Consider the following 22,980-nt stretch of genomic DNA (forward strand, 5'->3'; position numbering starts at 1 on the left):
TTTATACAAAAAAAAAAAAAAAAAAGGATTCTTCATTTTAGTTTCAAAAGCCTGGCATAGTTCTCCTAGACTTCTAAAGGTTTCTGGGTTTTGGATGCAGTTTGGGGAAAGGTTTTACCTCCACTACATTTAGTCTGTTGAACTCAAGTGATAAGAACAACTTTCACTTTATATTTTTATGAGGCTTCTTGCAAAGCACATGGGCCCTGACCAATGGAGGCTATGGTTGGTTGATAAAGGGCTAGTATTCTAAAAATAATTAATTACGGGGTCAATCAATTATGTATACAATTGTTCCTGAGATAAGTCCTCTAGTCCAACACAGGAGCTTCCTCACCTCAAGCATTTTTTGGCTCTCAGTCAAGCAGAAAATCCCAATTACTAATTAAAGGGTTAATATGCTAAATGTGTTAAAAATAAATTTGAAAAAGGTAAAATGTAAACTAGTAATAGATCAGCTAGATGGATAGAAAATTGGGCTTAAGAGTCAAGAAGACTCATCTTCCTGAGTTCAAATCCAGCCTCAGACATTTACTAGCTGTGTGACCCTGGGCAAGTCCCTTAACCCATCTGCCTCAGTTCCTCATCTGTAAAATGAGCTGGAAAAGGGAATGGCAAACCACTCCAGTATCTTTGCCAAGAAAACCCCAAATGGGGTCACGAAGAGTCAGACATGACTGGAAAATAACATAATACAATAGATCACATGCTTCTGTACATTGTGAAAATTATGATGGGCAGTCTGGCTGTCTCTCCCCCGCCTGCCTCTTTTTGCTATTCCTCTTCCCTAACAGGAGAGGGAAAGGGTGGGCCTAAGCTCTTCAAAGGCTCTAACAGAGGAGGACATGGACAGGCAGATCCTCCACCAAGGCAGAAAGACTGAGCCTGGAACAGGCCAGCAAATGCCTCCTGAGGACCAATCTAACATTTTAGAGAGGTACATCCTCAGAACACTGAGCACCAAGGGATGAACTGTGAAGCCACAGTGCATGAAGTCCCATATGTGAATGCCTGGAGGGCAGCAATTGGCAGAAATTTGCCATCTTGGGAAATCCAGTGGAAAGAATGCTAGATTTAACATCATGAAACCTCTCAGAAGTGTGTGTAACTAGAAGTGAAACTCTTAAACCCTGAGCCTCAGTTTCCTCATCTGTAAAATGGGAATGATAATAATATCTGTAGTATCAAATCCAAAGAGATGTCTGGAAGAAAGCACTAAGGGCATAGATAGATAGATATAGAGATATGTATGTATGTATATAGATATATAGATACAGATATAGATAGAATATACACATAGTTAGGGGAAGGGAATCAATTCCCTGGAGGAATAATATACTGGCTAAAAAAAAAATCAATTCTTCCACATAAATAAAATTGTTAAATATTAATCAATCAATAAACATCTATCAAACATCTATTATATACCAGGCACTGTAGTAAGAAGAAAGGATACAAAAAGAGGTAAAAGCCAGTCCCTGACCTCAAGAAGTTTATAATCTAATAGGGGAGAAAATATGTAAACAACTATATCCAATGCAAACTACATACAGGATAAAGAGGAAATAATTAACAGAGAGAAGGCATTAGAATTAAAGGGGTTCCTGTTGGAATTTTATTTGGAACATAAAGGAAGCTAGAGAAGTCAGCAGGCAGAATTGAGGAGAAAGAATGACCGAAGTATCAAGGGCACCTGGATAAAATACTCAGAGCCAAGGGACAATGCCTTATTTGTGGAGCCAGCAGGAGGCTGGTGTCACTGTGATTTGAAGCGTCCACGTTGGAGTGTAAGGAAACTGGCAGGATAGTAGGGGGCTAGATCATGAAGGGTTTTGAATGCCAAAAAGAGCATGCGGTATTGGATCCTGAAGGCAATCAGTAGCCAGTGGAGTTTACTGAGTGTGGTGGAGACATGACTGGGCCTGTGCTTAAGGAAAATCACTGTAGTGGCCGAATGGAGGATGGACTGGAGCAGAGAGAAATGTGAGGCAGGCCAACTCACCAGCATCCTATTGCAATTGTCCAGATGTGAGGTAATGAAGGCCTGTACCAGGGTAGTGGCAGTGACAGAGGAGAGAAAGGACCTACTGCAGAGATGCTGCAAAGGTGAAATTGAGGGGACCTTGGCAACAGCTTGGATATGGGGGGTGACAAATAGTGAGGAGTGCAGGAGGCTGGTGCTGCCCTCTACAGTAATAGAGAAGGTAGGAGGTGGGGCAGGCTTTAGGGCAAAAAATAATGAGTCCTGTTTTAGACAGGTTTAAGATGTCTACTGGACATCCAGTCTGAGATGTCTAATAGGCAGTGGGGGACTTGGCATTGGAGGTCAACAGAGAGTTTGAAGAAGTTAAGGTAGATTTTTGAATCATCAGGATAGAGATGGTAATTAAATCATGGGAGCTGATGAGATCACCAAGTAAAATATATGGGTTTGGGGCAGAGCACTGTAGCTGAAAGTCAGCAAAGACATAGGTTCAAATCATGTTTCTATCACTTATTAACCACGTGACCACAGGCAAGTCAGAATCTCACTACACCTTAATCTCCTTATCTATAAAATGGGAACAACATTATCTGCTTCACAAGACTGTGAGCCTCAAATGAGAAAATGTTATGTAAAGTGCTTAGCTAACTTTAAAATACTTTGTAAATACTAGCTATTATTCTACAGAAAGTTGCAATATTTTGAGATATATATGTATATATCTATAATAACATCTATGCACAAATACTTACATATACATATGTATATGTGTGGATGGCTTTATATATATGTATGCATGTATATATAAATATGTAGATATATCACAGTTTTAACAGACACCATCCATTGTAATCCTTCCATTCTAAAATTGCAAAAGTAGAAATTCCTATTTTTCAGGCACATAAGCACTTAGCAATTACAAAGGGCTGCAGCTGACAGACTTACGAATCAACATGGAGAACACTCTGGCCACTCCTTGAGCAAGCAGCTGCAACGATGGACTCCGGTAAACCTACAAAAACACACACCGATATCATTACGAAGGTAAAGGTCAAGAGTGTTTATAACCACATTGTGTATGGCAGCCAGTTTAACCAAAAAAAGGTTTCACCTTTTTATCACAAAATACTACTATATTATTTGACTTTAGGAGTAACTTATGATCTTGAAAAAAAACCCACATGGGTCAAGTATTAAGGAAAAAAAAATTAACGACCATTGATTCACTTTGAGCTGTCAGTCAACTCAACTTAACAAATTCCATCAATTCAACTCTTCTTTATCAATGGCTTTGTGCAAAGCCCAACCATTGCTAACATTTACTAAGAGTACAAGTTTCAGGCACTAGGGGAATATATATTCAAAAGTGACCGAGACCCTGCTCTCAAGGAACTTACATTCAAATAAGTGCACACATGATCACAGATGAGCGAAACCAGGATATGTGTGAAATAAATATGGGGTACACAGGTAAGGCGGCATCTGGACTAGGCCTTGAAGGGAGCTAAGGACATCTGGAGGCAGAATTTGGGAGGAAAGGGAGTCTAGGCACAGGGGGGGAGAGCCTGTGCAAAGGTGTAGAGGTGAGAGCTAGACAGGTGTAGACATGGAACAGAAAGTAGGCAAGCTGGAAAGAATCCAAGGGATATAGAATGATAGCTAAAAAGAAATAGGGCAAAAGGAAAGGACAAACTACCAGAGGAGACAACAGAGGATGGAATACAGGGCACAGAAAGAGGGTAAATGAGCACCTCTTCTTCCAAGACCAAAGGAAAGGCAGAGAACAGAGAATGCTGTCAAAGAGATATGAAGCCTAGAAGTAGGGAAAAGATGAAGCTCCTGATGGGATTAATTCAGAAATTAATTCGATACTCATTGAAGTAATATTAGAAGAAGAGATTACTGTCTAAAGAAAACCTCACACTACTGGCATATGTCATCTAACAGTACTGATTCACTCATTAGGTAAAACAATACTCCAGGAGGCAGTTACTCTCAAAAGGACAAGGTTATAAAAGCGAAGAAGCTTCCCTGAGAATGGGGTGATTTAAGGAGAAGAACTCCTGAGGCCACCATGGGGCCAGGAGCTTGATGGGCTTAAAGTATGAACATGACTGTGAAGTGTCATTGGTGCATTATGTAGCAGGATTGGACTAACGAAAACCCACCAGGATCCCATAGTCTACAATCTTGCCTTCTGAAGATTCCAGTATGTCACCTATCTCAGAACTATGTAGAAGGGTCTCAGGGTTTCTGTGGAACTTCTCCAACAAATGAGATAACGTATATAAAGCCCTTGGAAAATGTAAAATGCTACCTAAAGGTCCATTATTGTCATGGCTGCCACTTGGCTGAAGACAGCTAATCTTTCATTCCACCCAAGAGAAAATGTGAAAACACAGGACTACTGGCTTTTTTATTGCAATCCAACACCAGGAAGCTCAGCTTTTTATTTCAAGAACATAATATAGGCTCATCATTTTGGCACAGGACTGTGATCCATAGGAGGGATTTAACTGAGCATCACATTATCATACTATACACTAAGTACCTAATTCTTTTTATATGCACACTGAGGCAATTGACATATTGGCATTCCATTGAAAAACCACATTAACCATCAGCTCCAGCTTCCTTCACTGAGGAAGTATAGTTTTGGTAAATTCTTTAGGGGTATACCGAGGGCCTTAAATATACAGAGAATAAACCATTAAAAATCAGCACTTGGAAATAAGCCATCATAAAATTCTAAATGTAAGTCAACCTTAACTTTGGATATAATTCAGGAAAAACTAAACCATAACTTGGAAGGAGAGGGCAGTAAGGGAAAACAGAAGGAAAGATTTAAGACATTACAAACATTCAGTTCAATCTGTTAAATTTAAGTTCTAGCACCCTGAATTCCAGAATATCTACAACTATGTTACACCTACAAGAATAACTTTTTATATTATTGAATTCAACCACTGTGATAACTTAATATAGCTAAAGTTAGGAACTGAGGGAAAAAAGCCAAGAAAATTCAAGGAGAACGAACAATTATTCAAGTTAGTACTGGCTTTCCAACCTCCTCTTAACCCACCCTACGCTGTCAATGGCCGGCTACCCAATGTTACCAGGGGCAGTTAGCACCACAGGGAAGTTAGGAAAGCAAACACAACACAGCAATGATCAGTAAAGTGAGCTAGGGGGAGCTACCACTGCCCAGGGTCAAGCAGGAAACAGTTCAGAAGACAGTCAATGGTCTGTTTCGCATCTCAAGACACAGGGCAATGTTATTCAGTGTGGCATCTCCGGTTATGGGTATGAGCAATCAGATGCTCTTTGGAAAGGCCTCATCAGAAAGCATTAGAAGACAGCTTTGCATATTAAGAGAACTTCTCAGACCTTCCTCAATACTTCATGGGTCTGTGCTTTTATCAGTGTGGGACCCCTTCTGCCAACAGAGAACCCTTTCTCTACAGCTTTGTATATGATTTTCCAGACTTGAGAGGCTGAAAAAAATGCAGTCAAACCTGCCGATGAGCCTCTCATTCACACCGCTGGCCCCAACCTATCTTTCCAGGCTCAGAGCTCATCACTGTCCTTCCCACACTCTATAGTCCTGCCTAACTGCTCTTCTCTCTCTGTTCCTCACATGTGACCCTTCATCTACCATCTCCACACCTTTGTGCCAAGCTGGCTCCCTTAACTGGAATGACTCCTTCCTTTCCTCTGCCTCCTGATCCTACCACTCTCTAGCGCCTAACCTCCCAAAATACACTGTCTTTAATTGCGTTGCATATATTGTTATTCTTTATTTATGCTGTTTCTTTTCTATGTCCTTGTCTCCACGAGGTTCTCAGCTCCTTATGAGGTGACTTATTTCATTCTTTGTACTTTTATCCCCAGGTGCTTAATAAATATTTGTTGATTAATATCCATCCAAGATAGAAATAATGATGGATGAGCTCCATAGAACGTCCATACAATTGTATATCATAGTCTGAACAGGAGGCCTTCTTCATCCACTTTTGGGCCAGTGTTTATAGTTACACTCATCTCCTAAGAGTGATACTGGATCTAATTTCGGAAGCTCTGCATGTTCCGAGGCCTGGTACGTGCAACAGAATGTCATCCCCAAATGAGAGTATGTGGAGGATGAGCCATCTAGAGGAAATCTCTCATTGGCTTGCACCAGATTTCTTCTGTGACAATAACCAACACCTCTGTTGAGCCTTTGTGCCCCAATTTTGTGCCTTGCTTAGAATTACAAAGGGTTGCCAAACAAGGTTCTCTCTATTGCTGTATGTACAAAGCCTCCATAATTCTGATATATGCAAGGCACACGTGTTGTTGGAGAGCCTTTAAAGTGTCCTGTTCTATCAAACCAAATTATTTTTAACACTCTTTGAAATGTTTTTTTTTTAAAGTATAGACATATAGAGCAAAAAATAAAATTAGAGGCACCACTCAAATCTGAAAGAAACCAGATTCAAGAAAAAAAAATGTAGCCCATATTCTAATGAGTGTAGTAACATTCTTCTCTCCTTGGCACAAAGAACTGTCACTGTTGGTAGAGAAGCAAGCAAATTGGCATTTCTAGTTCTGCTTCTTTCTCTGGCCCTTCCTGAAGCTAGGTCTCTATAGACTAAGCAAAGAACTGAGAAAAGGATCGCAGCACTTTGATGAATAGATGCTTGTTTATTATACTGAATATGTGAATGCAATTTATATAAAATGCAATATTTATTAAGCAGCTCTGTGCTAAGTTCTATGTAGCTCGATCCTTTAGGAATTTACATTCTACCAGAGGCAGCCAGCCGTGTAGTGGCTAGAGGGTCGAGCCTGGAGTCAGCAAGACTAGAGTTCAAATCCAGTCTCAGACACTTTACTAGCCAGAAGACCCTGTTTGCCTCAGTTTCTTCAACAGTAAAATGAAGATCCTCATAGCACCTACATCACAGTGTGCTGGAGGGATCAAAAGAGATAATACTTAGCACTGTGCCCGGCACACAGTAGGTACTTAATAAATGTTTGTTCCCTTTTCTCTTCATCCTACTAGAAGATACAAACATTTAAAAGGTAAATGAATATGAGATAATCCGAGTAGCTAGCCAGAGCACAAATGACTGAGAACAGGGCCGGGGAAAGTATTATTGAGAAAGAAGCACCTGAAACTTGAAGGAAACAAAGCATTCCAAGCATACAGGCCAAGACAGCCCAGGCACAGGCACCCTGGTGGGGGAGAAAATGCTTAGTACCCGAACTAGCGAGGACGGTTTGACTAGAAAACCAGTGGAACATTATGAAGCAAGGGAATGACAATTTGTGCTTGAGGCACTGGCAGTTGTGGGCACTTGTGCAACGAAGGGATTGAAGAGGGGACAGACTAGAGGCAGGGATTTCAACAGTCCAAGTGAAAGGTAATGAAGGTGTGAACACGCATGGTGACTCAGGGAAGAAAGGGGGGCCCTGGGGAAGTATAATCTACAAGAAATGACATGTGGCAAAGCTGAGTACCCAACCAGAAGGATGTTGGTGGCCACAACAAAAATAGGCAAGCTTGGAAGAGAGGATGGGCGAGTGGGCCGCGCAAGAGCTTTTGGACATGTTGAGTCTGAGTAATATAGATACCATCACTGATTTGCTTGTCATCCTCCTTGCTCAGGGGGTTACACAAGTCTTCTATGTAGTATTCCAATAAACCATAAACCACCTTCATTGGTATTTTCCTTTGACATTGTCATCTAGACACCAGTTTGTAAAACTGCTACGCTACTCCAGGAGTAAGATGCCAGAGGTCTGTTACCCTGCTTAAGCAGGATTCAAATTTTTTAAAAGATTAATATAATACACCTAGTCAAGTCACATGATTGACAATCCTTTTGTTTTCTTTCAGAAAATCATATTTTTGGCCTGAGGTTTCAGGCTTTAGTCATATTATAAAATCTATAGCAGAAAAAATACAATCCTTAAACTTCCAAGTGAGTATCACATAGCCCAATGAATAAGTTTGGGCATCTCATATGAAATCAGGCATTTGAAAGATCCATTTTAAACACCACTGAAACAATACTCAATTCATTTTGAAGTAAGAATGTTTTTTGTAACACCTGGCACATTTGAAAAAAAATTACCCCAACTTTCCTGCTGACACAGCAGGACCAGTTTTACTTCTAAAAAGCTATTTACTACTTAGAAATTGTATTTCTTAAAGTTTCATCTCATCTAGTTAAATACTCAGTAGGGTGGCATCAGGGGTTACCTACAATGAATATACACGTGCTTTTGCATTGGTCTAATTGAGAATGACAACTACCGGTAACATCTACAGAAGGAAAGCTCCCCCTTAAGACAATTTAGAAATCTCATCTTCATTTTACAAATAAAGAAACTGCTTTATTCTTAAATAATTTGAAAAGATCCTCTGCCTCTGAGAATGCAATTTCTGGCACACACATTCATATATATATAAAATTACAGTCATACTAAGTGGAAACTTACTTTAAAATGCACCTTCTTAAAGAATCCAGCAAAATAAGCAGATGGAGACAATGACCTGAACCGGAAAAACCCAAAGCTCACTTGTCTTGGTTACACCTCCAACCTCCAGAATTTTCTATTAAAAGTAGCCCGGAAATCTTCCCTACGTATGCTACAGAAGTTCAAACAATGGCCGCTATTAAGGGTAGTCACAGAATCCATTGAAGATACAAACTGCAAGAGCTTACTTGTTCTTTACCTATGGCTTTGAGGGGGAAAAAATATAATTCTTACACAGAAAAAAAAAGAAACTCGCTGTGGATGGATCACTTCTCTAACCATAAGTAAATATTAGTTCTTAAAGTCAGTGTACCATGATAGCTTGTGATGAGGGTAAATGAGGCTGTAGCAACAGCACACTCTTTTCAGTTGATGTTTTGTTACAAACTTGGCCTGAGAATACCTAGAAAAATATTTCAGAAGCTCCTGGGATGTTATATGATCATATAGCCAACTTGCCCAGGCTAGGTTCTCCCCACCAATGTTCTAAATACATATCTGTCTATGCAAAATGGACAGGCTTTAATGGAAATTAAGGTTAACAGGTAAAAAAACAAAGATAGAAAAATTAGGAATTTAACAGTTTTAGGCATCTTTCAAATATTCTATAGGAATAAAACTATTAGTTATTCATTTTTCAAGACGCCCTTTCAATCTAAATCCTTAATGTTCAACTTCATCACTCACATCTATAATATTTGGCTTAGTTTTCCATGATATATTTTTTAAAACTGTATTAGTATCTGAAATTGATTTTTCCTAACACTATACTTACATAAGATAAACATAAAATAAAGTACTTACACCACTCCCAGCATATCGAACAATAAATAATAGATTCCCCTGACAGGACTTTGATGACCTGGCAAAGCCCGAGTGCTTTCAGCCAAAATCATATGAAACCATAAATCACTCTTTATTTTATAGAACATTTCAAAATGGATTCCTGCTTTCTACCTTGAAAGTCATTTCATGTGTTATTTATAACCAGTGAAGACCAGAATGGAAAGAAAATTGCATAGAACTAGAAAATTTACTGTGACTGCTTTTATAAAGGATAACTTCTTTTTAGGAAAAAAAATTAAAATTACTGACAAGGAAAAACTCACAAACACAACAAGCTTTTAGAAAGCTACATCCTTTCTTTTATAACTTAGTCTCAAATACAAACCTTGCGCACTATCATAAACAACTGCAAACAGCATTAAGGCTACAAGACTGCCCGGCTGAGTGGAGGAGATGCCAAGTGAGAGCTGCCCAGTGAACTCCTCCAATTGCAAAGCCCTGGAATTGAATGACCCCCATCATATTAAATGCTGAATTGCAGTTGAAATGCCTGTTTTTTTTTTTCATTGCTCCCTATCATCAATTACATATTAATATTTTGTTGCCTGGATTTGCTCCTTGGCGATATTTTAAAACTGAAAAAAATAGGACATGGAACAATAGTGGTCCAGGAAACTACTAAATCTTACACATAAGTACAGTTTAAACATCTGAATCTATTGTATCTACAGTTTCAATCACTCTGGTCCCAAATGCGGCAGATTTTAAAAGGGTGTAATCATTTCAATATTGTGGCTTACTTTTTTAAGAGCCATTATACTATTTGGAACCACTTTCGGGTCCTCTCTAATCCGTGGTACATTAAAAATATGTTCCCTTAACTTAGTGACTTGATACATTTTCATTTTTAAAAACACTTCCAGAGCTTTTCTAATACCAGTTCTATAGATATGAAGAATTCTGTTTGAAGATATTTCCAGTGCTGGACCACAAGTCGGGGGCCTAGAATAGGGACCCTGTAAAAAGGCCCCTTTCTAGGTCTTGGCTCGCTCATGTGTAAAAACGAGAGAGTCAGACTTCATCTGAAGTGCCCCACAGCTCTCCAAGGCTGATTCAGCTCCCATGTGTAATCCCTCCAGGCTTTCCTGTCCAATGATTCCAGCAACCTTGTCTTGGGACTTCAAATATTCTCTCCTCTCACCCTGGTCAACCAATAAAATGTCTCAGAAATTCCAAGTTTCTAAGAACTAGTAACTGAATGAACCAAATTAGTAAACTTTATAAGAAAAACAGACATCACAAAAGATTTACAGCCACATACGATGAGAACCACTGACTGAAGAAAACATAGCAATTCATGAAAAAGTACATATGCTTACTTCTGATATGTGCCCCTCCAGTTAGGCTTGGAATATGGGGGTGGAAGGGGTAGCTGTCAGACAGGTGGGCAAAGTTGTAGAAATAACTGGCAGCCATGTATCTGCCAGAAAAGTCCCAAAAATGTCTGTTGCATGTGTTCATAAAAGTCAAAAAATTGTCTACTTTTTTAAACTCCATTTTTCTGATCCTATGTTTCAATGGCTAGCTTGGGAAATAGGATCTGGTATCTTCTGAGTATGATACTGAAGCCCACAGTTTAATGATTTAAGGGAGCTAGGAGGTGAAGTAGTTGTAGCACTGGGCTTGGAATCAGGAAGACCTGAGTTCAAATTCAGCCTCAGATATTTACTAACTGTGGGGCTCTTAGCAAATCACTAACCTCTGAATGCCTCAGTTTCTTCAACTGTAATTTGGGGATTAATAATAACACCTACCTCCTAAAGCTATTGTGAGGATCAAATGAGATAATATTTGTAAAGTACTATATAACAGCAAGCTTTTATTATTATTTTAAAGGGCTTCCCAGAATGGTAGAAAGAGCTCTGGAGATGAACAGTAAAGTAAGCCAAACTGGGAGAACAGTGTATATGATGACTACCATAAGATAAAGTAAAACAACTCTGAAAGACCTTCGACCACTGATCAATGAAGTAACCAATCATGACTTCAGTGGAACGGATCATGCTTCTCTAGCTGTTGGCAGAGGCGGGGACCTACAAGTGCAGAATGAAGCATACATTTTCAAACACAAAGTGTAAATCTCTTTTGCTAAAATAATTTATCCTGCTGTACTTAGCTGACTATACGCACTTGTAACAAAATAGGGCTTTTATTTTGTGAGGGTAGAGTACACTGGAGAGTGATGGTGACACAAAAAAAGAGAAATTAAGAAAGAAAAAAATAAAAGCACACCATTGGAACACTAAAAACTACAAAGGACTGAGAGCAGAAAGACACTCAAGAGATAAAGACAAGCAGGGCAATGTTGGTACTATCAAGTTAAATTCAATATATACTTAAAAAAAACAAGTTATTTAGAAGAGATACTCATGGCTTCATATACTATCCTCTTTCTGTTATTTGTGCACAGAAATATTCATGTTTGTTGATGTTTAATGTCATAACAAACAAAAAAAAAAACTTCAATGGAAAGAGCACTAGACCAAGTCAAGAGATTCTGTTCTACTCCCACCTCAGCCATTAACTAGCTGTATAACCCTGGGCAAGTCACTTAGTTCCTCTAGGTCTCATTCATATACAAATAGTCTCTTTGTGCTAAAATGAAAAAATGAATGAATGAATGATCCATAATTACATAAAGTAAAATGTTCATCCAAATTTAAGTAGGCTCACATCTCACTCTACAGTTGTCCCAAGATTATTAAAATATAAAGTTGGAAGAGAAGTACATTACATAACTAAATAGGTACAAAGTAGACCTCTGAGACTATATAATTAGAAATAGGGTCTTAAAACTAGGGGAGTGAACCCCAGGCCACTAATGTGAACCCTCTTTTTGGGCAAGTGATTTAATAAACTTAAAAAACCAAAAGTCAAATACATACTGAATTTCAGAGGATTAAAGGTGAAGAGAAGCTATCAAAAAAAATAATAATTCCTTGGAAAACACATTTTTAGTGATCTATATTTGACCTGTAGGTTATAAAAGAAAGCTACACTAACTCAAACTCTTCTAATGAAAGTTTAATTCAGTAATGCCAATATTTGCTAAAGACCTTTACCATTCCAGGAAATGAAACTGGCAGCCAGGCCAGTTAATTCTGCTTAATTTTCTTAAAAATAACGTTTATGTTCTATCAGTATGAATGACTGAAATGATCTTTTCACAGCAAATGGCATCCCAGCCCAGACCTCCTCCTACCTAAAACACTAACAATATTTAACCTGTGATCAGGAAAACCAGTTTCTGTGGTAAGGCTGTGCCTTACTTATATGCCACACAAGAAACACGACCCTCGCTGTATTACTGGGGAAGTCATGAAGCTAAAAAAGCATCTGAATGAGATGGAGCACTGATCTCCAAAATGTAATAAAATCACACAAAAAAAGAACTAAGTGATCCTTGAAGATACAAAATGCGCCATAGGAGTGAAACTAGTTTCACTAAAACCTTACCTGATATGGAAATTGTACATTAAGAACATCCGAGCTGAGTTTCCAATAGAATCTACTGAAATTTATGAGAGCACATTGTGCAGAAATCACTATTTCAAAATAAGCAATCCAAATTTAGTCTCATTCCAAAGTTAAAGGAGAAATCCCCCTAGCCTCTTTCCCTTTTTGGCTAAGCCAAATCAAGAAAATCCAAATTTTAGCCTGTTTCAAATTGGTCCTTGGGTACCTCAGTGTGCAAACTGAAAACAAAGCAAGGTAAACATTAAGGTAACGTGAAAGGCCAGTGGAAAATTATAATCTCCTATTTGGGAAAAAAACCTGCCTAGGCTAAGCAGATTTGCATTTTGTACGTTAAAAAGTTAGATATTACCTTCAAGTACCTCAGAGACAACTTTCTGGATAAAATTAACACTGTGGGTACAGATAATGGGATTCCTAATAAATCATGGCTGGAGCAGAATTTCCAGAAGGATGAGCCTTGTCCCAAAAAATCAAGACAAAGTGCTCAAAGAGAGCCATTTATTCTTTTTGAAAATTTTTTAAAAAGCAACAATGCTGCGCTTTTGTTTATTTCTACTGAGCATTTTCATTTTAAAAAAGGATAATTCACACTAGAAATAATTAAACAAAAGCATAGCATTGTTGTTTTTATTTCTTAATCCCTTTTAAAAGAAAAACCTATACATTATTACCATCTTTTAAATCAGCCAGAATTAAATGCAGCTTACTCAAGTAAGTCACATTATCTATTACTTTAAGATAACAGTTAAGTCTGTTGAGCTTACTCAACCTAGGGCCACGGTGAGAGGCACAGATTCCAGAACATGGAGAAAGCAGTCTTTCTGTATCCTTGGCCATGGTTGACACCACAGCTGGAGTAGAGTGTTTGATTCCAGGTATCTCATTTAAGAGAGGACATGGTGATCTGTAACTGGACTTCATCCAGAGGAAGAAAAACAGGATGGTAAAGGACCTCAAGTTCATTCCATATGAATACTGACTGAAAGAGCTATAGGCGTAGCTTGAAGAAGATAAGAAATAACTAACTGGCTTTCAAGTACTAACACTCTCATACAAACAGCACTCCATTTGGCCTCAGAAGGCAAAACTAGAAGCCATGGGTAGATCAGCCAAAGCAGAGAGAGACCTGGCAGGCAACACCAACGTGGGGAGGTGGTCGCTTGCCCAAGTTTGCAAGGATAATCAGTGACAGAATCAGAAAACAAACCCAGGTACGGTGACTCGGTCCAGCACTGGGGGAAAAAAAAAACTATGCTGAGCTTGACGCCAGGAAGAACTTTCTAACAATAAAGGTTACCCAAAGAAGAAATGGGCTAGGGACTGTGGGGGTGGTGGCTGTTTCCCTTTGGGAACCCTTAAGAGGTGACCACTTGTCAGCCATGTGGCACGCAAGCTTCTTTACACGGTATGATTTGGACTAGAGGGCCACTGAGGGTCTTTCCACCTCTGAAATTCTGCTATTCCAAATCAAAAAAGAAAGAAAAGCAAGGCATATAACAGGATCACAACATTGAGTATAAGATTCACTTTGGATCTTGAACAATCACCGCTATCACTTACAAAGAGCCTACTGAAGGCAGAACAGTACCTGACACATAGTAAGTGCTACCAGGTACTGTTCTTAGCAATCTGCTAAGGAAATAATAAAAACAGATAATATTTATAGAGTTCTTTAAGGTCTGCAAAACACTTTGTATATATTACTTTATCTGAACCTCACACCAGCTTTGTGAGGCACGTGCTACTACTATTCCCATTTTACAGATAAAGAAATTGATGTGGGATATGACTCAGCTCAAGAGTGGTCCTCTAGGTCCTAGTCCAAGTCTGACAGAACAAATCCTTTTATGACGGGGATTTGTTCTGGGAAGTCTGGATTCAGTCAAAGGACAGCACTTGAGGACCTAGAGGGCCACATATTTCCTCGGGGTCACAGGTTCCCCACCCCTGCAGTTCTGAGAACCTTCCCAAAGGGCTTCTATGCACATGGATTATGTCTCTTGGTATTTATCCTATTAGAAATTAACATCTTCCGGTTATTAGGAAAATAGCTTTGGCCTCACTGCTCATCTAAAAGAGTCTCAGGGGTCCCCAGGGTCCCCAGACTGGACTTGGAGAACTACTGTCCTAGAAAATTGGCATTAGCCCACAGACGGGCAAATCAGTGAAAACAGTATACCACAACTCCAGGAAGTTCTCTTGTTATTCTGTCACTACTTATTTTGGTGAAGAGTCTATTATAAGTGTATATACCACAGGGCCACAACCAAACAGCTTTATTTATCTTTAAAACAATGGACTTTCTATACACTATACCTGAATGGACAGTTATTAAACCTGGAGTCACAGACACACCAAACAAAATTTCATTTGAAAAGTTCTGTTTCTACTCCTAATTCCTCTGTCCAAAAACCACTATCATCCAAATCTGTATGATATTTTAAGGTTTCCAAAGCATTTTCCCCACAACTACCCTATTAAGTAGGCAACCCAAGTATTATTATACTCATTGAACAGATAAGGAAACTAAGTCTCTTGCCCATAATCACACAGACATCATTCCCACCTCAAAGCTAAGTTTCCAAGTATAGGGTTCCAGGACATCATACTGCCTCTCATCTCCTCTAATTCCTGTACCTTTAAGGAGGCCACCAGTGGGCGCAGGTGTGAGTTGACTATGCTATAACTCTTTTAAGAGTTGTTGTTTTTTAATTTATTGGGCAGATGAGGCTTTTGTAGTGTGGTCTGAATCTGAGTAAAACTGGGAAATCCCTATGAACACTGATTTTCTCTTCTATACTGTTTGAATGTTGACTGTCTTACCTATTTACTAAATAAAGACTTGCTTAGAGTATATTCTTTGTACTTGATGCATAAGAATGGAAGAACAAAGACCTTGTTAGGATATGTATTTCTTGTGGTTGCAGCCAACAGATATTTTAAGGGCTTGGTATGTTTTATAACTAAGCAAGCCCTAGAAAGTGCTCAGGATGGAAAGTTAGCAACATCCCTCTCCTCCCTTAGCCGTACACCAAGATGGCAACCTCTCTCCTAACTCTTCTGCTTAGACGGCTCCCAGGCCTCACACCTGTCAGAGGGGTCCAGTGGGTGTAGGCTACTCTCCAGGCTCTATGCACCAAAGCTCCCCCTGAGGAAGAATCTTCCATTCCTGTCTCCCTCTATCAGGAGGCTCCTTGGGAATATCTGGAAACTGAAGAATACCTGGCTCAATATGGCTCCCACCCAGTCTGGGCTGACTATCGACCAAACCATGAAGGTGGTATCCCACCACAGCGAACCCGTAAGACACACATTTGAGGGAACAAAGCTACTGGGAATCCTTGCCCTATCTGCCGTGATCGGAAGATCCATGTGGACTTTAGAGTGTCTGTATGAAGCAGCATAAGAAGCTGACAGAGGCTATCCTGAAGGCCAGAGCCCATGGTTTTCTCAGTTACCACATCCCACTGGTACAGCCATGGGATACTGATTTCAGCAACTCCCATGGAGCTGTGGGCTGTACCCCTGTGGCTCCTACCCCAGCTGCAGATACCTCCTGGTATCCATGGTACAATTAGAAGCAGCCACCTGAGAGAGAGCTGGCACGTCTTCAAAGGTTATATCGAGGCTACCTTAAGGAAGAGAGTGGACCCCCACCAGAAATGATGCCCGTACTTGCATCTCAAACTAATGTTCTCCCTGAGGAAGAGGAATCTACAAGTGTCCCCTAGAAAGGAAGTGGTGGATATACTCAGTGGTGCTCCAGAGCTTGAGGATGGATGTTAAAAAGTCCTGATGCCTAAATTGAACTGATTCTTATCCCTACCCTTTTTAGAAATATGTAGGATAATGGCAAGCTCTGACCTAGAGGAAAAGAGAAGGTAAAATGAGGCATTGTCTGAATAAATGTTTTTGGTTGACTTCACTTCATGCTGCTTCCCCACCCCATATTTTTCAGTTGCAGGGGTAGGGGGTGCCTAACTTGTCAAGTCAACCCTTTATAATAAAATTTATTTTATTGAAAAAAAAAGAAAGTTAGCAACAACATTGTTACTTTTGTGTGTACATATACATACATTTTTAAATGTTAAATATATTTCTTTATTTTAAAAAATTAAGGAGGGAGAAAGAGGGATGCACTGGGGGAAGAGGGGAGGGAGAGGTAGCTTGGGGAAAATTACCTCACATAAAAGAAGCACAAAAGAATTTTTACAGTGGAGAGGAAGATGGAGGGGATGGGGGACCCATGGGCAGGGCTTGAACCTTATGCTCATCAGAATTTGTTCAGAGGGAATAACATACCCCCTCGGTTCACTATGAAAATCTAGCCCATCCTATAGGGAAGCAGAGGGGAGTGCGAGAAGAGAAGACAGGGGAATGATAGAAGGGAGTGCAGATTGGTAGAAATGGTGGTCAGAAGCAAAACATTTTTGAGGAGGGTAAGGGTGAAAGGAGAGAGACACAGAAGGATAAAAGGAAAAAAGTAGGACTAAAGGAAATACACAGTAATCATAACTGTGATTGTGAATAGGATGAACTCATTCATAAAACAGAAGTGTATAGGAGAATGGATTAAAAATCAGAATCCAACAATATATTGTTTAAAACAAAAAACACACTTCAAGCAAATAGACACAAACACAGTAAAAGTAAGAGGCTGAAGCTGAAACTATTATGATTCTGCTAAAGTTTAAAAAAAAGCATGGGTAGTAATCATGGATCTCAGACAAAACAAAAACAAAAAAAATAGATCTAATTAAGAGATAAGGCAGGAAACTACATCTTGATAAAAAGGTATCCTAAACAATGAAGTAATATCAATACAAATGTATACAGCATCCAAATTTTTAAAGGGAAAGTTAAATGAGTTGCAGAAGGAAATAGACAGTAAAATTATACTTTTGGGGGACCTCAATTTTCCCATCTCAGAACTAGGTGAATCTGAACAAAAAATAAACAAGAAAGAAGTTAAAGAGATGAATGGAATTTCAGAAAAGTTACATATGACAGAGCTCTGAAGAAAATCAAATGGGAATAGAAAGAAATATACCTTTTTCTTGGTGGTATACGGCACCTACACAAAAACTGACCATGTGTAGGGCAAAAAAACCTCACAATCAAATGCAGAAAGACAGAAATATTAAAGTGCATCCTTTTGAGATCATAATGCAATAAAAATGATATTTAACAAAGGTTCATAGAATGATATATTAAAAATTAATTGGAAACTAAATAATCTAATCCTAAAAAATGAGGAGGCCAAAGGAAAAAAAATCATAAAAACAATAAATAATTTCATTAAAGAGAATGACAAAAATGAGATAACATACCAAAACTTATGGGATGCAACCAAAGCAGTATGTATTGGAAAATTTATTTCTTTAAATGCTTGCATCAGTAAAACAGAGAAAGAATAGATCAATGAATTGGGCATGCTACTTAAAAAAAAAAAACACTAGAAAAACAACAAACTAAAAATCTCTGATTAAATACCAAATTGGAAATCCTGAAAATCAAAGGAGAGATGAATAAAACTGAAAGAAAACTATTGAACTAATAAATAAAACTAGGAGCTTTATTTTATGGGGAAAAAAACAATAAAATAGATAAACCATTATTTAATCTGATTTTTAAAAATAAAGAAAATCAAATTATCAGTACAAAAAATAAAAAGGGTGAAAGCATCACCAATGAAGAGGAAATTAAAGCAATTATTAGGAGCTATTTTGCCCAATTATATGCCAATAAATCTGACAATCTAAGTGAAACAGATGAATATTTACAAAAAATATCTATTTCTCAGATTAAGAGAAGAGGAAATAGAATAAATAATCTCATTTTAGAAAAAGAATTGAATAAACCATCAATGAGCTCCCTAAGAAAAATATCCACAGAACCAATATGGCTTCAGAAGTGAAATCTACCAAACATTTAAAGAACAATTAATTCCAATACTATATTAAAAAAAAAAAAGGAAGCCTACCAAATTCCTTTTGTGACACAAATACGGTGCTTATATGAGCAAAAAAAAAAAAAAACCAGTAAAAAACTATAGACTAATTTCCCTAATAACTATCAAATGTAAAGATTTTAAATAAAATACTAGCAAGGAGATTACAGCAATATATCACAAAGACCACATACCATAACCAGGTGGGATTTATACCAGGAATGCAAGTGTGGGTTCAACATTAGGAAAACTACCAGCATACTTAACCATATCAGCAACAAAAACAACAACAATCATATGATTATCCTGATAGATGCAGATAGAGTTTTTGACAAAATACAACACTCATTTCTATTAAAAATCATTAGAAAGAACAAAAATAAATGGAGCTTTACATAAAATTATAAGCAGTATTTATCTAAAACCATCAAGAAGCACTATCTATAATGAGGATAAGTCAGATGCTTTCTCAATAAGATCAGGGACACAGCAAGGATACCCATTATCATCACTATTATTCAAGACAGAAATACTAGCTATAGCAATGAGAAGAGAAAGAAATTTAAGGAATTAGAACAGGTAACATGGAAACAAAACTATCATTCTTTGCAGATAATATGATGGTATATAGAGACTCAAATAAAAAACTAGCTGAAATAATTTTAAAACTTTAGCAAAGTTTCAGTATATAAAATAAACCCATATAAATCATCAACTGTTCTACAGATTACCAACAAAGTCTAATAGTAAAAGATAGAAGGAGAAATTCCACTTAAAATAACTATAGATGATATAAAATACTTAGAAGTTTACATGCCAAAACAAAGCCAGGAATTAAATGCACACAATTTCAAAACACTTTTTCACACAAATAAAGTCAGACCTGAACTAGAAAAATAGTAATTGCTCGTAGGTAAGTCAAGCAAATAATATTTATAAAAATGATAATTCTACCTAAATTAATTTATCTGTTCAGTACCATAGAACTCAAACCTGCCCAATCATACAGAGCTAGAAAATATAATAACAAAATTTATCTGGAAGAACAACAGGGCAAGTATATCAAGGGAATTAATGAAGAAAAAATGTAAAGGAAGGTGGCATAGCCTTCTAGATCTCAAACTGTATTATACAGGAGTTATCATCAAAATAATCTGGTACTGGCTAAGAGAGTGGTAGATTAGTAAAATATATTGGGTACACAATATACAGTAGGCAATGGCCATCGTAATCGAACATTTAACAAATACAAAGATCCCAGCTTTTTGGAGAAGAACTCGCTACTTGACAAAAGCTATGGGAAAAACTGGAAAGCAATTTGGCAGAAATTAGGTGTAGAGAACAGACCAACATCTCACTATATACCAAGATACAGTCAAAATGGGTACATGATTTAGACATAAAGAGTGATACTATAAACAAATTAGGGGAGCATCCAATACTTTAAGAGATCTGTGGATAAGGAAAGAATTCATGACCAAATGAGATGGAGAGCATTACAGGATGTAAAATGGATAATTCTGATTACATTAAATTAAAGAAGTTTTGTAAAACAAAACCAATGCAGCAAGATTAGAAAAAAAGCAGAAAATTGCGGGGGGGGGGGCCCCGATTTTATAGCAAGTTTCTCGGATAAAGACTTCATTTCTCAAATATATACAGAAGCAAGACAAATTTATTAAGAATATAAGTCATTCCCCGATTGATAAAAGGCTAAAAGATATAAACAGACAGTTTTGAGATGAAGAAATCAAAGTTATCTACAGTCAAATCAAAAAATGCTCTAAATCACTTTGATTAGAGAAATTTTTAAAAAGACCAACTCTGGGGTATCACCTTACACCTATCAGACTGGCTAATATGACAGAATAAGGAATATTCAGAATATGGAATAATATGACAGAACTGGAAAATAACAAATGTTGAAGGGCATGTGGGAAAATTGGGACATTAATGCACAGCTGGAACAGTTGTGAACTGATCCAGCCATTCTAGAGAACAATCTGCCCAAAGGGCTATCACACTGTGCATACCCTTCAACCCAGCAATACCATTACTAGGGCTACGTCCCAAAAAGATTAGGGGGCAAAAAAAAGAAAAGGACCTATATATACAAAAATATTTCTAGCAGCTCTTTTCGTGGTAGCAAAGAATTGAAAACTGGGGGGATGCCCATCAACTGGATGGAACTTGTGGTATATAATCGTGATGGAATATTATTGTGCTACAAGAAATGACAAGCAGGATGCTTTCAGAAAAAGCTGGAAAGACCTACATGAACTGATGCAAAGAGAACTGAGCAGAGCCAGAACATCATACACAGGTAATAGCAATATTATACAATGGTGAGTGTGAATGAGTTAGCTATTCTCAGCAATACAAAGATTCAAGACAATCCCAAATAACTTATAATGAAAAATACTATCCAGCTCCAGAATTGCTGGAGTCTAAATGCAGAACAAAGCATACTTATATTCTTTACTTTCTTTATTTTTTTTTTTGGAGGGGAGGGTTGTCTGGTTTTCTTTCACAACATGACTAATATGGAAATGTTTTGCATGACAGTACATATGGAACCTATATCAAATTGCTTGCCTTCTCAATGAGGAACGAAGGGAGGGAAGGAGGGAGAAAATCTGGAACTCAAAATTTTAAAAAGCAAATGTTAAAAATTGTTTTTACATGTAATTGGAAAAAATAAGATTTTTTTTTAAAACCAACTACAACACCACCCCCACTGGCCCAGTTGCCAGCTAGCCTTTTCTTCTGTATGCTATCCTCATGATCAGATTTTTTTTAAAAATGTAAGCTCCCCTATGATGACATTGGTGCAATTATATTTTGATAGAATGAAAAACAAAACATTAAACATACACTGTCCTTTCTGGGACACAATGAAAACACCTTCAAAATTTAAACATCAGAGGATTATATAATCTTCTATGTCTCAAACCCCACTGAGATCTGTAAAATGTGAACAGGCACCAGCACCATTTTAAAAGGCTGATATCACTTTCCGAATCATTCATAAACACATCAGGAACATTCCAGAGTTTCAGTTTAAAAAACCTAGCATGGAAATTGGAAAACAGATGATTTGGCATGAGTAACAGGTCAATTATATGGAATTATAATTATTTCTGTGTATTGGGAGTTTATGTTAAACATGAGAATGTGAGAGTGAGCAGCAGTATTTGATTTTAATTGCTAAAGCCTGGGTTATCCAAAACATCATGAGAACACTGGAGAAAATGAGAAAATGACATGAGGCTAGGGAGCTGAGACGCCTGGTACAGAGGGAACTCTAGGAACAGATGCAGCCCTCTCTGAGGGATTGGCTTAAACTTCTGATTTACAGGATGGAGTCAGCTTCTCCCCAAGAGTCTGCTCCACAGTTAGATAACTCTCTTTGCCTTTCTAGGTACTGAGAGCGCAAGCCATACATCCCCATCAATATATGGCTGAAGAATTGCAAAGCATTTTTCACAGAAACAGCAAATTTGAAGGCTCCTTCACCATCCCTTACACCGACAAGGGAAAGTTTCATATAAAGTCCCAAATAAGACAAATGGTAAACATGCTCCAAACCTGTAGGCCAAACAAAGGATAAATAACCCTAGCTGGTCAGCATGACACAATGGAAAGCTTCAAAAGGAAAGGTGTTAAGCCTCCAAATAAGATCCTAGGAGGGCAGTGTGGTAGGAAAGGGAGCAAGGTCACCACTTCCCCCTGGCCAAAGGAAGATGAATCAGACAGTCAGGCAAATCTATCAACCTACAAACAGGTCCGTGACCCCTTGCCAATAGGCAACTGGGCAGGGATGTAGAATGAAACCTCAGAGGCCATCTAATCCAATCCCCTCATTTTGCAGGAGAGGAAACTAAGGTCTCAGCCAAGTGCCGTGACTTGCACGAGATCATATAGATAGTAGGTAGCAGGTAAAGGATTCAAACACAGCTTTCCTCAACACACTGAAGTGGTGGAAAAGCGAGCAAGAGGGGCGAAGACCCCACGAAGGGGGTCATGCCACATAAAACTAGCTCCACAGAGTATTCTTGTGATATCTCTGTCGTAAAAACGGGAAGACACATTAAGTGAGCCGATCAAAAAGCTGCATGATCTTCCTCATCCCTTCTCACTGTGATGTTCATTTGGTCAGTACTCCCTAGACCACAAAATAAGGGGACAGAGGTCTGGG

At 38.2% G+C, this 22,980-nt stretch overlaps 1 protein-coding gene and 1 pseudogene across 3 annotated transcripts in view; one reads left to right on the plus strand and one right to left on the minus strand.

The window, feature by feature from the left end:
- Positions 1-22,980, minus strand: part of CHM (CHM Rab escort protein) — a 193,997-nt gene that overhangs the window by 164,389 nt on the left and 6,628 nt on the right. For all 3 annotated transcript variants that reach the window (XM_069107740.1, XM_069107739.1, XM_069107738.1), the window contains exon 2: positions 2,930-2,996. In XM_069107740.1, coding sequence (XP_068963841.1) covers positions 2,930-2,996 — 67 coding nt within the window. The remainder of the gene's footprint in view (positions 1-2,929; positions 2,997-22,980) is intronic.
- LOC138176817 (small ribosomal subunit protein mS40 pseudogene) lies at positions 15,863-16,648 on the plus strand (annotated as a pseudogene).

The sequence above is a fragment of the Petaurus breviceps genome, unplaced genomic scaffold (genome assembly GCF_028583685.1).
Source record: "Petaurus breviceps papuanus isolate PSGF00001 unplaced genomic scaffold, PetGlider_PUasm1.0 90205, whole genome shotgun sequence".
Taxonomy (NCBI): domain Eukaryota; kingdom Metazoa; phylum Chordata; class Mammalia; order Diprotodontia; family Petauridae; genus Petaurus; species Petaurus breviceps.